The 16,411-nt window shown below is 44.5% G+C and overlaps 2 protein-coding genes across 2 annotated transcripts in view; both read right to left on the bottom strand.

The window, feature by feature from the left end:
* LOC137432322 (transcription factor ETV6) overlaps positions 1-830 on the bottom strand; it is an 86,328-nt gene extending 85,498 nt beyond the window's left edge. The window contains exon 1 of the mRNA XM_068124153.2: positions 440-830. Coding sequence (XP_067980254.2) covers positions 440-475 — 36 coding nt within the window. The 5' untranslated portion in view covers positions 476-830. The remainder of the gene's footprint in view (positions 1-439) is intronic.
* Positions 1-16,411, bottom strand: part of LOC137432315 (serine/threonine-protein kinase 38) — a 444,663-nt gene that overhangs the window by 251,893 nt on the left and 176,359 nt on the right. The gene's annotated exons all lie outside the window — the stretch shown is intronic.

The following is a 16,411-nucleotide window of genomic DNA, read 5'->3' as shown; positions in this document are numbered from 1 at the left end:
CACGGGGTAAAAGGATTCACCACGCACGGGGTAAAAGGATTCACCACGCACGGGGTAAAAGGATTCACCACGCACGGGGTAAAAGGATTCACCACGCACGGGGTAAAAGGATTCACCACGCACGGGGTAAAAGGATTCACCACGCACGGGGTAAAAGGATTCACCACGCACGGGGTAAAAGGATTCACCACGCACGGGGTAAAAGGATTCACCACGCACGGGGTAAAAGGATTCACCACGCACGGGGTAAAAGGATTCACCACGCACGGGGTAAAAGGATTCACCACGCACGGGGTAAAAGGATTCACCACACACGGGGTAAAAGGATTCACCACACACTTAAAGTTCATGTAAACATTAGATGGGGGTTCGGGATTCCAGAGGAATATTCTGGAAGGGGGAAAAGGAACCAATGGTGCCAATTGGACTTAAATCTTACCTTGATCACATGTCGGTCTGAAGGCAAGTCCGTCATGGCACCGCGGGGCGGGAAGTGGGAAGTGGGAAGTGGGAAGTGGAAGTGGAGGGAAGGGATGAGACTGGTTGGAAAAACGGGGATAAAGTGAGCTCGAGGAGTTCTGCGTGAGGGAAGTGGGGGCCGACCTGGTGCTTTTCCGGTAAGGATTTACATGGTAACAGTGACGGCGCTTCCTTTCCCGGAAGAGAGAGAGAGAGGGCGGGGAAGGAGGTCGGAATGCGCGGATGGGGATGGGAGGACAGGACACAGGAAGTGAATTTGCTTCTGTTACTCCTCCCCACTCCCACATCGACCACCCCTTCCCAGGTAAGCTCTTGAGGTAACCAACGATGCCGGACCAAACCTGTTTAAATGTCGGAAGCAGCAGGGTGTCCGTGAGCCAGCGTCGGTCCGGCGTCATTGGTTACCTGGGTTTGTCGTCCCCTCACATTGTTTATCCCCTTCCCCTCATTCCATAATTCCGTCCTCCCCAGCATACTGCATTCCTCCTTCCCCCAATGTCGAAATGATAGGAGGATGAACAAAAATCTGCAGGATGGGATTAAAATGGGGGAGGAAGGATCCGTGAAGGTAAACGAAGAAGAAGATGCTTTTGAGGAAGTGAGAGGAGACCGGAAAGAGAGCTGGAAAATGTCCATATTGACACCTGCTGAAGAGGAGGAGCAAGTTGAGACAACGTAAACCTATAGATTTATATATGGGATTTACATCGGGAATAGAACAAAAGACCATTGTCTTGAGGTCACGTGGTCGTCGTTGTGAAGTGCGCGTGACGTTCACTTTTGACCTTTCCCCACGTCAAATTTACAATTTATGGAATTTACGGCGATTGGGTGTATGCTGATTCCTCTGATGTACGTTTTGAAAAGTCGGAATATTCAAGACCGTGGGATCTTCCATGTACACCAGGTGGTGCACACAAGACAACTGACTGAACGCTTCCTGAAGAACGGCGTGATCCACAATGCAGCACCTTGAGCATTATGACGTGCGCTTTATGGTCGGATCCCATTGGGGCTGTCAGGATGGCGTCCTCAACTCAAGAGGCGCGCACACTCACAAGATTGGGTCAAAACTGTCATCCTGCTGTTTCATAGTTACGGAAAAGAAGAAGCCGAAGTAGAGGAAGTAGAAGCCTAAGTGGAGGAAGTAGAAGCCGAAGTAGAGGAAGAAGAAGCCTAAGTGGAGGAAGTAGAGCCGAAGTAGTGGTAGAAGAAGCCGAAGTAGAGGAAGAAGAGACCGAAGTAGAGGAAGAAGAAACTGAAGTAGAGGAAAAAGAAGAAGCCGAAATTGAGGAAGAGGAAATCCAGGTAGAGGAAGAAGAAGCCGAAGTAGAGGAAGAAGAAGCCGAAGTAGAGTAAGAGGAAGAAGAAGCCTAAGTAGGTTGAGTCGCATGACATAAACGTGTGTCAGACTCGGGGCCATTGCCATAATTTTTTTGTTACCATTTCAGCTTTTGCCATCAAATCTTCAACAAATCTTTATTATGAGAATATGGAGAACAACTGTTAATAAAATGTAATTTTTTTTAAACTGTCGTTTTCGTCAAGTTTAGTTTGAGGACAGTGGAGACGGGCTTTAGATTTGGAAATTTGTTTCCTCGTTTTGCTTGAAAAACAATTCTCTGCAACCGCTTGTCGATTGATGCTGAACTTTAACTCCCCATGGAGATCATTTTATTGTTAACTCTGACGTCATAGATCACATGATATGGCAGCCATATTGGATTAAAGGAAAACATTTGGACATCTCTGAAACCGCTCAACCAAAAACACTTTGCATATGGCATCAACTCCCCATGGGGTATATATGGTCATAATGATGATGTCATCGGTGAAGTGGTATTGTAGCCATTATTGGTTGAATTTAAATCCTTATCTGAAGTAAAGTGGTATTGTAGCCTAACACTTCATATATATGATCTACAACCCAATGTGAGTGAAGAATTAAAGTTATGACATCTTCAGTCACATGGTCTGGCGGCCATATTGAATTGAAAATAAAAACTTTAAAAATATTCTTCTCCAGAACTGCTTAACAGATCGATGCAAAACTTCAAACATATGATCCACCAGCTATAGGGAATACACTTTCAAAATTTAAATGTCATATGTCACATGGTCACTCGACCATGTTGGATTCAACCTTAAATCTTTTTTAAAAACATTTCAAAAACCAATGAACCAATGCATCTGAAACGTTATGTATATAATCGACTGCCCATGACGATACACAGGTGATAACTAAAACATCATCGGTCACATTGTTTGGCAGCCAAATCAATCGAATATATATTGTTGTGGATTTGAGAATGGTGTTGTAGTTTTTATTATCGTTGTAAGTGTAATGAAATTGTTGTAAATATCACCCTCCTTCCTCCATTTGTTGTGTATAAAGGTCAAAGGTCGTTCCCGTAGTTATTCCATATACAATCACGTAGCAAATCATAGATCTCCCTGTTCAGTAGTTATCTCCTTATTATGTGTATTAGATTAAGGCTTTGTCTTCCATTAATTGACACTCCATTGCACCGAATTCAAATAAGGTAGATTCCCTTCCAATTCCCCTTTTGTCATCAATTGCCAACTGCATTGTGCGGTTTTCCGCATGCGGTTTTCTGCATTCGCCGCTGCTGCTTCATGGTTTTCGCCGCAAAACTCCATTGAACACGCGGTCAGATCGGAGAAGAAGGGGGAGGAGCCGCCGAATCCAGGGCGTTGGCCGCCGATCGTCATCACAAGGTGGAGCCAGCGAGCCCCGACCCGCCAATCAGGACCGGTGAGAGACCAGCTCGGGCGTGGCGCGGGTTGATCTGGATGCACGCTATAAAAGTGCGCACGGAAGCCTTTGAGGGGGTCGGAGAGAGAGATGCGGCACATGAGTCGAGAGTGAGAAAAGTGACGGAGCCCCACGAGCAGTACCACGCAGCTTTGACTCCACCAGGCAGCTTTGACTCCACCAGGCAGCGTTGACTCCACCAGGCAGCGTTGACTCTACCAGGCAGCGTTGGCTACACCAGGCAGCTTCGACACGTTACCACGCGGGAACCAGGATCGGTGGCCGTCGAGGTCCAGCCCGACGTCCCGTGCGGGATCAAGCCCGAACCATCTGCTCCAGCTGAACCTTCCTCTCTCCTTCCAGCATTCGTTCCTGCCTCCATTCCCCAGTCGTGTAAGTGTGATCGTAGTCTGTTCTGTGTGTCTTGTCCTTGGGGTTAAGTAAGACTGTAGTAGGTAAGCTAATTTGCACTGTGTCCTCTTCTTCTTCTGTATTTTATTTTATTATCTTTCCTCCTCCTTGGTTTCTTTTGGTTGTAAATAATAGCAAATAAATCATATTCGTATTTCCTACTGCTGTCTTCCTCTTCTTCACATCCGTCGTCTTAGTGATTTCCTTCATTGAATACCTGTGGCACGATTTGGCCAACGTTTCGGAATTGGGTTAGTTCCTGTTAATAGTTCGTGCCGCGGTTGCTAAAACCGCTCGGCAATTAACGTCTGTCCGCGGTACGAACAGGGCTGTGCACCTGCCTTTCCGGAGGTAGCTGGGCAGCGTCAGGGACCCCGTTGGTCAGTCAGAGACGAGGGGATTAATCCCCCCTCGGTAAGGGGAACAGAGGCTGACGTTGGGTTCCGTAACAATGTATATATATGAATACGATTGACTACCCATGTGGAATAAAGTTTGATTCCTATGACGTCATCCTTGCTTTGCAATTACATCACAAGGACTGATGATTGGTTTGTAATTGCATCACATGGACTGATCCTCAGTTTTTAGCCGCGTCCCAGACGCTGCTCATAGAGTGCACTCTGCTGTTGTTGTTGTTACCACATCTTCTTCTTCTTCTTCTTCCCTCCTGTTCTTGCAGAGAAGACAAAACCTCAAAGCTCCACCCATTCTGGGAACCATAGCTCCACCCATTCTGGGAGAGCCTTCATATAAACAAATATCCACCATTTTATTAACTCGCATAGCTTTGAGGCCTGTTTTGTAGGCCCGTGGTGTCTTCCTCTCACACAGTTTTCTTTCAAATCAAATTCGATATATCATTTCATTTTTCACAGTCGCCAACATAGTTTTAGACTCGGTTGAAAAAAAACGGGAAGAAAATGCGATGAAAGTTGCCCTTTATAGAACGAAATGAATTCTCAAAGGCCTGTAACTTCAAGTCCATTGACATATATTTTTTTTAAATCGCGGCATGCGCAGTCATACACCGCCCGAAATAAGAGACGGGAAAATGCCGAGATATATATATATTTTGTTTAAATCGCGGCATGCTCAGTCATACACCGCCCGAAATAACAGACGGGAAAATGCCGAGATATAATAAAAATTCGTCCATTTGATGACAATCGTCACGATGAAATATTTAATTTATACGTCGTCACAATAATGTGGAGAGAGGAGCATAGCTTCGTTCACGTGTCGCCACATACGGGAAATTGCCGAGATTTTTTTTTTTTTAAATCGCGGCATGGTCAGTCATACACCGCCTGAAATAACAGACGGGAAAATGCCGAGATATATTAAAAATTCGTCGCCACACACGGGAAATTGCCGAGATATATTTTCACTTTGCACAAAAATAACATCAAGTAATCGAATCAATAGGAATGTCCTGTGCCTATAACATCGACGTTATAGGCACAGCTGCATCTAGGCATTGTGTAACATCGACGCGGGTTTTGTTTTAATTAAAACTTTTTGTACTTGTTAATTGCATCACATGGACTGATCCTCGGTTTTCAATTGCCTCACATGGACTGATCCTCGGTTTTCAATTGCCTCAGATGGACTGATCCTCGGTTTTCAATTGCCTCACATGGACTGATCCTCGGTTTTCAATTGCCTCACATGGACTGATCCTCAGTTTTTAATTCTCACATGGACTGATCCTCGGTTTTCAATTGCCTCACATGGACTGATCCTCAGTTTTTAATTCTCACATGGACTGATCCTCGGTTTTCAATTGCCTCACATGGACTGATCCTCAGTTTTTAATTCTCACATGGACTGATCCTCGGTTTTCAATTGCCTCACATGGACTGATCCTCGGTTTTTAATTGCCTCACATGGACTGATCCTCGGTTTTCAATTGCATCACATGGACTGAACCTCGGTTTTTAATTGCCTCACATGGACTGATCCTCGGTTTTCAATTGCCTCACATGGACTGATCCTCGGTTTTCAATTGCCTCACATGGACTGATCCTCAGTTTTCAATTGCCTCACATGGACTGATCCTCGGTTTTCAATTGCCTCACATGGACTGATCCTCGGTTTTCAATTGCATCACATGGACTGAACCTCGGTTTTTAATTGCCTCACATGGACTGATCCTCGGTTTTCAATTGCCTCACATGGACTGATCCTCGGTTTTCAATTGCCTCACATGGACTGATCCTCGGTTTTTAATTGCCTCACATGGACTGATCCTCGGTTTTCAATTGCATCACATGGACTGAACCTCGGTTTTTAATTGCCTCACATGGACTGATCCTCGGTTTTCAATTGCCTCACATGGACTGATCCTCGGTTTTCAATTGCATCACATGGACTGATCCTCAGTTTTTAATTCTCACATGGACTGATCCTCGGTTTTCAATTGCCTCACATGGACTGATCCTCGGTTTTTAATTGCCTCACATGGACTGATCCTCGGTTTTCAATTGCATCACATGGACTGAACCTCGGTTTTTAATTCTCACATGGACTGATCCTCGGTTTTCAATTGCCTCACATGGACTGATCCTCAGTTTTTAATTCTCACATGGACTGATCCTCGGTTTTCAATTGCATCACATGGACTGATCCTCAGTTTTTAATTCTCACATGGACTGATCCTCGGTTTTCAATTGCATCACATCGACTGATCCTCAGTTTTTAATTCTCACATGGACTGATCCTCGGTTTTTAATTGCATCACATGGACTGATCCTCGGTTTTTAATTCTCACATGGACTGATCCTCGGTTTGTAATTGCATCACATGGACTGATCCTCGGTTTTCAATTGCCTCACATGGACTGATCCTCAGTTTTTAATTCTCACATGGACTGATCCTCGGTTTTTAATTGCATCACATGGACTGATCCTCAGTTTTTAATTCTCACATGGACTGATCCTCGGTTTTCAATTGCCTCACATGGACTGATCCTCGGTTTTCAATTGCCTCACATGGACTGATCCTCGGTTTTTAATTGCATCACATGGACTGATCCTCGGTTTTCAATTGCCTCACATGGACTGATCCTCGGTTTTTAATTGCATCACATGGACTGATCCTCGGTTTTCAATTGCCTCACATGGACTGATCCTCAGTTTTTAATTCTCACATGGACTGATCCTCGGTTTTCAATTGCATCACATGGACTGAACCTCGGTTTTTAATTCTCACATGGACTGATCCTCGGTTTTCAATTGCCTCACATGGACTGATCCTCGGTTTTCAATTGCCTCACATGGACTGATCCTCGGTTTTTAATTGCATCACATGGACTGATCCTCGGTTTTCAATTGCCTCACATGGACTGATCCTCGGTTTTTAATTGCATCACATGGACTGATCCTCAGTTTTTAATTCTCACATGGACTGATCCTCGGTTTTTAATTGCATCACATGGACTGATCCTCGGTTTTCAATTGCCTCACATGGACTGATCCTCGGTTTGTAATTGCATCACATGGACTGATCCTCGGTTTGTAATTGCATCACATGGACTGATCCTCGGTTTTCAATTGCCTCACATGGACTGATCCTCGGTTTGTAATTGCATCACATGGACTGATCCTCAGTTTTTAATTCTCACATGGACTGATCCTCGGTTTTTAATTGCATCACATGGACTGATCCTCGGTTTTCAATTGCATCACATGGACTGATCCTCAGTTTTTAATTCTCACATGGACTGATCCTCGGTTTTCAATTGCCTCACATGGACTGATCCTCGGTTTTTAATTGCATCACATGGACTGATCCTCGGTTTTCAATTGCCTCACATGGACTGATCCTCGGTTTTTAATTGCATCACATGGACTGATCCTCAGTTTTTAATTCTCACATGGACTGATCCTCGGTTTTTAATTGCATCACATGGACTGATCCTCGGTTTTCAATTGCCTCACATGGACTGATCCTCGGTTTGTAATTGCATCACATGGACTGATCCTCGGTTTGTAATTGCATCACATGGACTGATCCTCGGTTTTCAATTGCCTCACATGGACTGATCCTCGGTTTGTAATTGCATCACATGGACTGATCCTCAGTTTTTAATTCTCACATGGACTGATCCTCGGTTTTTAATTGCATCACATGGACTGATCCTCGGTTTTCAATTGCCTCACATGGACTGATCCTCAGTTTTTAATTCTCACATGGACTGATCCTCGGTTTTCAATTGCCTCACATGGACTGATCCTCAGTTTTTAATTCTCACATGGACTGATCCTCGGTTTTCAATTGCCTCACATGGACTGATCCTCAGTTTTTAATTCTCACATGGACTGATCCTCGGTTTTCAATTGCCTCACATGGACTGATCCTCAGTTTTTAATTCTCACATGGACTGATCCTCGGTTTTCAATTGCCTCACATGGACTGATCCTCAGTTTTTAATTCTCACATGGACTGATCCTCGGTTTTTAATTGCATCACATGGACTGATCCTCGGTTTTCAATTGCCTCACATGGACTGATCCTCAGTTTTTAATTCTCACATGGACTGATCCTCGGTTTTCAATTGCCTCACATGGACTGATCCTCAGTTTTTAATTCTCACATGGACTGATCCTCGGTTTTCAATTGCATCACATGGACTGAACCTCGGTTTTTAATTCTCACATGGACTGATCCTCGGTTTTTAATTGCATCACATGGACTGATCCTCGGTTTTCAATTGCATCACATGGACTGATCCTCAGTTTTTAATTCTCACATGGACTGATCCTCGGTTTTTAATTGCATCACATGGACTGATCCTCGGTTTTCAATTGCCTCACATGGACTGATCCTCAGTTTTTAATTCTCACATGGACTGATCCTCGGTTTTTAATTGCATCACATGGACTGATCCTCGGTTTTTAATTGCATCACATGAACTGATCCTCGGTTTTCAATTGCATCACATGGACTGATCCTCAGTTTTTAATTCTCACATGGACTGATCCTCAGTTTTTAATTCTCACATGGACTGATCCTCGGTTTTTAATTGCAACACATGGACTGATCCTCGGTTTTTAATTGCATCACATGGACTGATCCTCGGTTTTTAATTGCATCACATGGACTGATCCTCGGTTTTTAATTGCATCACATGGACTGATCCTCGGTTTTCAATTGCCTCACATGGACTGATCCTCGGTTTTTAATTGCAACACATGGACTGATCCTCGGTTTTTAATTGCATCACATGGACTGATCCTCGGTTTTTAATTGCATCACATGGACTGATCCTCAGTTTTTAATTGCATCACATGGACTGATCCTCGGTTTTTAATTGCATCACATGGACTGATCCTCGGTTTTTAATTGCATCACATGGACTGATCCTCGGTTTTCAATTGCCTCACAGGGACTGATCCTCGGTTTTTAATTGCATCACATGGACTGATCCTCAGTTTTCAATTGCATCACATGGACTGATCCTCGGTTTTTAATTGCATCACATGGACTGATCCTCGGTTTGTAATTGCATCACATGGACTGATCCTCAGTTTTCAATTGCATCACATGGACTGAACCTCGGTTTTTAATTGCATCACATGGACTGAACCTCGGTTTGTAATTGCATCACATGGACTGATCCTCAGTTTTCAATTGCATCACATGGACTGATCCTCGGTTTTTAATTGCATCACATGGACTGATCCTCGGTTTTTAATTGCATCACATGGACTGATCCTCAGTTTTCAATTGCATCACATGGACTGAACCTCGGTTTTTAATTGCATCACATGGACTGAACCTCGGTTTTTAATTGCATCACATGGACTGAACCTCGGTTTTTAATTGCATCACATGGACTGATCCTCGGTTTTTAATTGCATCACATGGACTGAACCTCGGTTTTTAATTGCATCACATGGACTGATCCTCGGTTTTTAATTGCATCACATGGACTGAACCTCGGTTTTTAATTGCATCACATGGACTGAACCTCGGTTTTTAATTGCATCACATGGACTGATCCTCGGTTTTTAATTCTCACATGGACTGATCCTCGGTTTGTAATTGCATCACATGGACTGATCCTCGGTTTTTAATTGCATCACATGGACTGAACCTCGGTTTTTAATTGCATCACATGGACTGATCCTCGGTTTTTAATTCTCACATGGACTGATCCTCGGTTTGTAATTGCATCACATGGACTGATCCTCGGTTTTTAATTGTCTCACATGGACTGATCCTCGGTTTTTAATTCTCACATGGACTGATCCTCGGTTTGTAATTGTCTCACATGGACTGAACCGAGGTTTTTAATTGCATCACATGGACTGATCCTCGGTTTTTAATTGTCTCACATGGACTGAACCGAGGTTTGTAATTGCATCACATGGATTTATCCTCGGTTTTTAATTGCCTCACATGGACTGATCCTCGGTTTTTAATTCTCACATGGACTGATCCGAGGTTTGTAATTGCATCACATGGACTGATCCTCGGTTTTTAATTCTCACATGGACTGATCCTCGGTTTGTAATTGCATCACATGGATTTATCCTCGGTTTTTAATTGCCTCACATGGACTGATCCTCGGTTTGTAATTGCATCACATGGACTGATCCTCGGTTTGTAATTGCATCACATGGATTTATCCTCGGTTTTTAATTGCCTCACATGGACTGATTCCCGGTTTGTAATTGCATCACTTGGACTGATCCTCGGTTTGTAATTGTCTCACATGGACTGAACCGAGGTTTGTAATTGCATTACATGGACTGATCCTCGGTTTGTAATTGTCTCACATGGACTGAACCGAGGTTTGTAATTGCATCACGTGGACTGATCCTCGGTTTGTAATTGCATCACATGGACTGATCCTCGGTTTGTAATTGCATCACATGGACTGATCCTCGGTTTGTAATTGTCTCACATGGACTGAACCGAGGTTTGTAATTGCATCACATGGACTGATCCTCGGTTTGTAATTGCATCACATGGACTGATCCTCGGTTTTTAATTGTCTCACATGGACTGAACCTCGGTTTTTAATTCTCACATGGACTGATCCTCGGTTTGTAATTGTCTCACATGGACTGAACCGAGGTTTGTAATTGTCTCACATGGACGGATCCTCGGTTTGTAATTGCATCACATGGACTGATCCTCGGTTTGTAATTGCATCACATGGACTGATCCTCGGTTTGTAATTGTCTCACATGGACTGATCCTCGGTTTGTAATTGCATCACATGGACTGATCCTCGGTTTTTAATTGTCTCACATGGACTGATCCTCGGTTTGTAATTGCATCACATGGACTGATCCTCGGTTTTCAATTGCATCACATGGACTGAACCGAGGTTTGTAATTGCATCACATGGACTGATCCTCGGTTTGTAATTGTCTCACATGGACTGAACCGAGGTTTGTAATTGCATCACATGGACTGATCCTCGGTTTGTAATTGCATCACATGGACTGATCCTCGGTTTTTAATTGTCTCACATGGACTGAACCTCGGTTTTTAATTCTCACATGGACTGATCCTCGGTTTGTAATTGTCTCACATGGACTGAACCGAGGTTTGTAATTGTCTCACATGGACGGATCCTCGGTTTGTAATTGCATCACATGGACTGATCCTCGGTTTGTAATTGCATCACATGGACTGATCCTCGGTTTGTAATTGTCTCACATGGACTGAACCGAGGTTTGTAATTGCATCACATGGACTGATCCTCGGTTTGTAATTGCATCACATGGACTGATCCTCGGTTTTTAATTGTCTCACATGGACTGAACCTCGGTTTTTAATTCTCACATGGACTGATCCTCGGTTTGTAATTGCATCACATGGACTGATCCTCGGTTTTCAATTGCATCACATGGACTGATCCTCGGTTTTTAATTCTCACATGGACTGATCCTCGGTTTGTAATTGCATCACATGGACTGATCCTCGGTTTTTAATTCTCACATGGACTGATCCTCGGTTTGTAATTGCATCACATGGATTTATCCTCGGTTTTTAATTGCCTCACATGGACTGATCCTCGGTTTGTAATTGCATCACATGGACTGATCCTCGGTTTGTAATTGCATCACATGGATTTATCCTCGGTTTTTAATTGCCTCACATGGACTGATTCCCGGTTTGTAATTGCATCACATGGACTGATCCTCGGTTTTCAATTGCATCACATGGATTTATCCTCGGTTTGTAATTGCATCACTTGGACTGATCCTCGGTTTGTAATTGTCTCACATGGACTGAACCGAGGTTTGTAATTGCATCACATGGACTGATCCTCGGTTTGTAATTGCATCACATGGACTGATCCTCGGTTTGTAATTGCATCACATGGACTGATCCTCGGTTTGTAATTGTCTCACATGGACTGAACCGAGGTTTGTAATTGCATCACATGGACTGATCCTCGGTTTGTAATTGCATCACATGGACTGATTCTCGGTTTGTAATTGTCTCACATGGACTGATCCTCGGTTTTTAATTGTCTCACATGGACTGATCCTCGGTTTGTAATTGCATCACATGGACTGATCCTCGGTTTTCAATTGCATCACATGGATTTATCCTCGGTTTTTAATTGCCTCACATGGACTGATTCCCGGTTTGTAATTGCATCACATGGACTAATCCTCAGTTTGTAATTGCATCACATGGACTGATCCTCGGTTTTTAAAATAGTCTCACAGGGACTGATCCTCGGTTTGTAATTGCATCACATGGACTGATCCTCGGTTTTTAATTGTCTCACATGGACTGATCCTCGGTTTGTAATTGTATTACATGGACTGATCCTCGGTTTGTAATTGCATCACATGGACTGATCCTCAGTTTGTAATTGCATCACATGGACTAATCCTCAGTTTGTAATTGATTACATGGACTAATCCTCGGGTTTTTATTAACTCAACTGGACGTTCATCACATACTGAACCCTCCGGCGTCCGTCGTCTGTTAACTTTTCGACGTTAACACTCCAGCATCCACAAATATCAACAGATTCTGATCAAACTTGACATGCAGCATCCTTACCCCAAGGACCAGGTTGGTATTACATTTCAGCCCGATCTGTTGAAAAATGGCGAACTTAGGCGACCATTTTGTTTTTGGTCATGAAAACGACGTCAACACTAGCGTCCACAAATATTAACAGATTTTGATCAAACTTAGAATGTTTAACCCTTACCACACAAGGTCGGTTGCTATTGCATTCCAACCCGATCCGTCACAAAATGGCCGCCATATTGTTTTCAGCTCTGAAACGACGTTAAGACTTTAACGTCCACAAGAATTTACGGATTTTGATCAAACTTGGTGTGTGAGACTCTTACCACACAAGGTCGGTTGCAATTGCATGTCAACCCGATCTGTCACAAAATGGCCGCCATTAAAGTTGTCCAGTCAGTTCAGTTGAGTTCTGCTTCCCTGGAAGCTCTAGTTTGTCTCACATGGACTGATGATTGGTTTGTAATCGTCTCACATGGACTGATCCCTGGGTTGTAATCCTTTCCCCACGTTAAATGCTTGTTAGGATTCTGTCCTACGGGGTTTGAAACTTGGCTTGGGATGGTCTCACATGGATTGAAATTTGGTTTGGAATCGTCCCATGTAGATTTTGTTTTCCCAAAATGGAGGCTCATGGAAAAGTGTGTGGGCAGAGGGGAAAAATACAATACTGTCTTTGAGTAGTTCCAACGGGACCTCAGTTGAATACAATCAAAGGAACGAGCTATTACAACACGCTGTTTTTCTTCCTATTTAAAAGGCTCTTTTCAATTTCCTCTCCAACTCATTCCAGATCCAAAAAATATTCAATCTCTTATAATTCTAAATCACTACATGCTCTAAATTCACATTCATTCCACCCCTCCTCTATCATTCTTAAACGGATCGCTAACTTGAAAATCACAATAAACCCAAATTGTTATCTCCCCCCATACCATCCCATCCCTCTCCAATTATCCCCCCTCCCACTCAAAGCTGCCTCCTCCTGACCATCTCCCTTCTATCTCATACCTCCACCTCCCCCAACCTTCTACTTTCCTCTGCTACTCCTCAAAGCACCCCTCACTGTGCCTCATCCCATCACCATCAAACCTTTCGTCCTCATCGTTCCCTTTCTTGTAACTCTTCTGTAATCTCTGACACACCATCAACTGCTCTTCCTACCTCCCACTCTCATCCTTCATCTGCCCCTACCCCTCCCCTGTCCTGCACCCGATGCTCCTCCTCTCTCCTCATTAACGATATGGACCTCAAACATCCAGGGCCGTCGCTCAAACCTGATTGATCTCTCCATTCAGGTTGCTTCTGACAATTCAGACTTGATCTGCTTAACAGAAACTTTCCTCCTTCAAGATGTCTCTGATTCCTTTATATCTCTTCCTGGTTACTCCCCCCCCCCCTCCCCCCCCCCCCCTGGTATGAGAGACTTGAGCCTCGTCCTGATGGTGGGGTTGCTATCTTTATCAAAAACTCTTCCTCACTCTCCACCCCACCCCCAGGAGTACCTCTGGATACGGCTTCCTCTCCGCTCCCACCTTTTGTTCATATGTGTTCTGTACCGTCCTCCAAACAGTGATGACTCCATTTACATGTCGCTATCTGACAACATGGACCAACTTCTATCAACTCATCCCAACTCACTCTTCCTCATATGTGGCGATTTCAACTGTCATCATGCCAGCTGGCTGGGTGTGGGTTCATCTCTCACCAGCCATGGCACCTCAGCAAAGGACTTCTGCGACTCATTGGGACTGACACAATCTGTCAATTTCCCAACCCGGATCTCAGTCAATGGAGTATCTTCTCTTCTAGACTTGGTTATGACAAACTTCCCTGCAAATGTCTGCTGCTCTTCTTCTGCTCCAATCGGTTCTTCTGATCATGTGCTTGTTAAAGTGGACATCTCTCTGACCATCCTCAGGGAGCCTCCTCAGCGCCGACCAGTCTGGAATTTCACTCAGGCCGACTGGCACGGTCTTCAAGCAGCCATCAATCATCTGGACTGGTCTCTCATCTCTACTACTTCTGACATCAATTCTTCCTGGGAATTCTTCGAAAGCAAACTGCTCTCTCTCATGCACAGATTCATCCCATCTCGTCTTCAGTTGTCTTACCCTTCCTCCCGTCCATGGTACACTGAATTTTGTGGTGAGGCAGTTGCCCTGAAACAACTTGCCTTTGCCTCTTGGAAGGCAAATCCAACTGAAGGCATTCTCAGTTCTTTCCACCAAGCTTGGAACAAGTGTGTGTCTACCCTCAGAAGTGCCAGGAAGCAATCTCTCCACACTCAAGAATGAACTCTCAAACCTGTCTCCTTCCTCCAAATCCTGGTGGCGTCTGGTCAAATCCGTTTCTGGTGTTTGTTGCCCCCTCCATCGCCTCCCTCACCTCAAATGGCTACACAGTTGACACCGCACGTGACAAAGCCGAATGCCTCAACTCTGTGTTTGCCTCAAAATCTTGTGTCCCAAACCCATCTCTCTCTGTTCCCACCTCACCCAGTCAAACCCAACTGCTCCTGGACTCGTGTCCTTCTCTCCTGACAAGGTGGAGAAGTTTTTGTCAAACCTCGACTCTGATTCTGCAACTGGACCAGACAGCATCAGCCCACGGGTACTAAAATCCTGCTCTGCCGCTCTATCTCACCCTCTCTCTGTTCTTTTCACCCTCTCTTTTGCTCAAGGTCATCTGCCATCATCTTGGAAATCAGCAAACATTATCACTTTACACAAAAAAGCTGCAAAAACAGATCCTTGCAACTACAGACCAATCAGCCTGCTCCCAATCATCAGCAAAGTCATGGAATCCATCATTGCTTCGGATATCAAATCCTTCCTCTTCTCCAATGGCTTGATCTCCAATCATCAATTTGGATTCAGACCAGGTCATTCTACTCTGGACATGCTGCTTCTGCTGTCTCAACAATGAATGGAGGTCCTCAATGCACAACAGGAAATCAGAGCTCTCTCCCTTGACATATCACATGCGTTCGATACGGTCTGGCACCCAGCTCTGCTCACCAAACTCTACTCCTATGGTATCCATGGAAATCTCCACACTTGGCTTGCGGACTTCCTCGCTGGTCGTAGTCAACGTGTGGCCCTGAATAGATTTCTCTCATCGCCCCTTCCTGTTCTGGCTGGAGTTCCCCAAGGTAGTGTTCTGGGCCCTGTGATTTTTCTGGTCTTCATCAACGATCTCCCCGACTCTCTGGAAAATCCTCTCTATCTCTTTGCTGATGACTCCACTCTCTGCCGCTCCATTCCTCATCCCTCAGATCGGCAGCCTGCAGCCTCCTCACTCTCTGCAGACCTGGACAAAATCAGACTGGTCAAACAAGTGGAACATGTCTTTCAATCCTGACAAATCTCACACTCTTACTATGTCTCTCCAAAAAGATCGACTGGACAACCCTCCCATCTACTTTCTCAACAATCCTCTCCAAGAAGTTCTGGCGCTCAAGCTTTTGGATCTCACTATCTGCCATGATCTTTCTTGGGAAAACCACATTTCCAAGCTGGCCTCCAAAGCCAGTCGCTGACTGGGCATCCTCCGTCGTGCGAAGTCCTTCCTTGGCACACCTGAGATCCTCACCACATACAAGGCTTTCATCCGCAGCTCAATGGAATACTGTTCCCCCCTCTGGGCCGGTGCTCCTGCCTCACACCTAGCTCGGCTTCACGCTGTTGAAGCCAAAGCTTTCAGAATCATTGGAATCTCCTGCGATGA

The sequence above is a fragment of the Myxine glutinosa genome, chromosome 8 (genome assembly GCF_964187855.1).
Source record: "Myxine glutinosa chromosome 8, kmMyxGlut1.1, whole genome shotgun sequence".
NCBI classification, from domain to species: Eukaryota; Metazoa; Chordata; class Myxini; order Myxiniformes; family Myxinidae; genus Myxine; species Myxine glutinosa.
The sequence above is the reverse complement of the archived record's forward strand: the minus strand, read 5'-3'. Positions and strand labels throughout refer to the sequence as shown.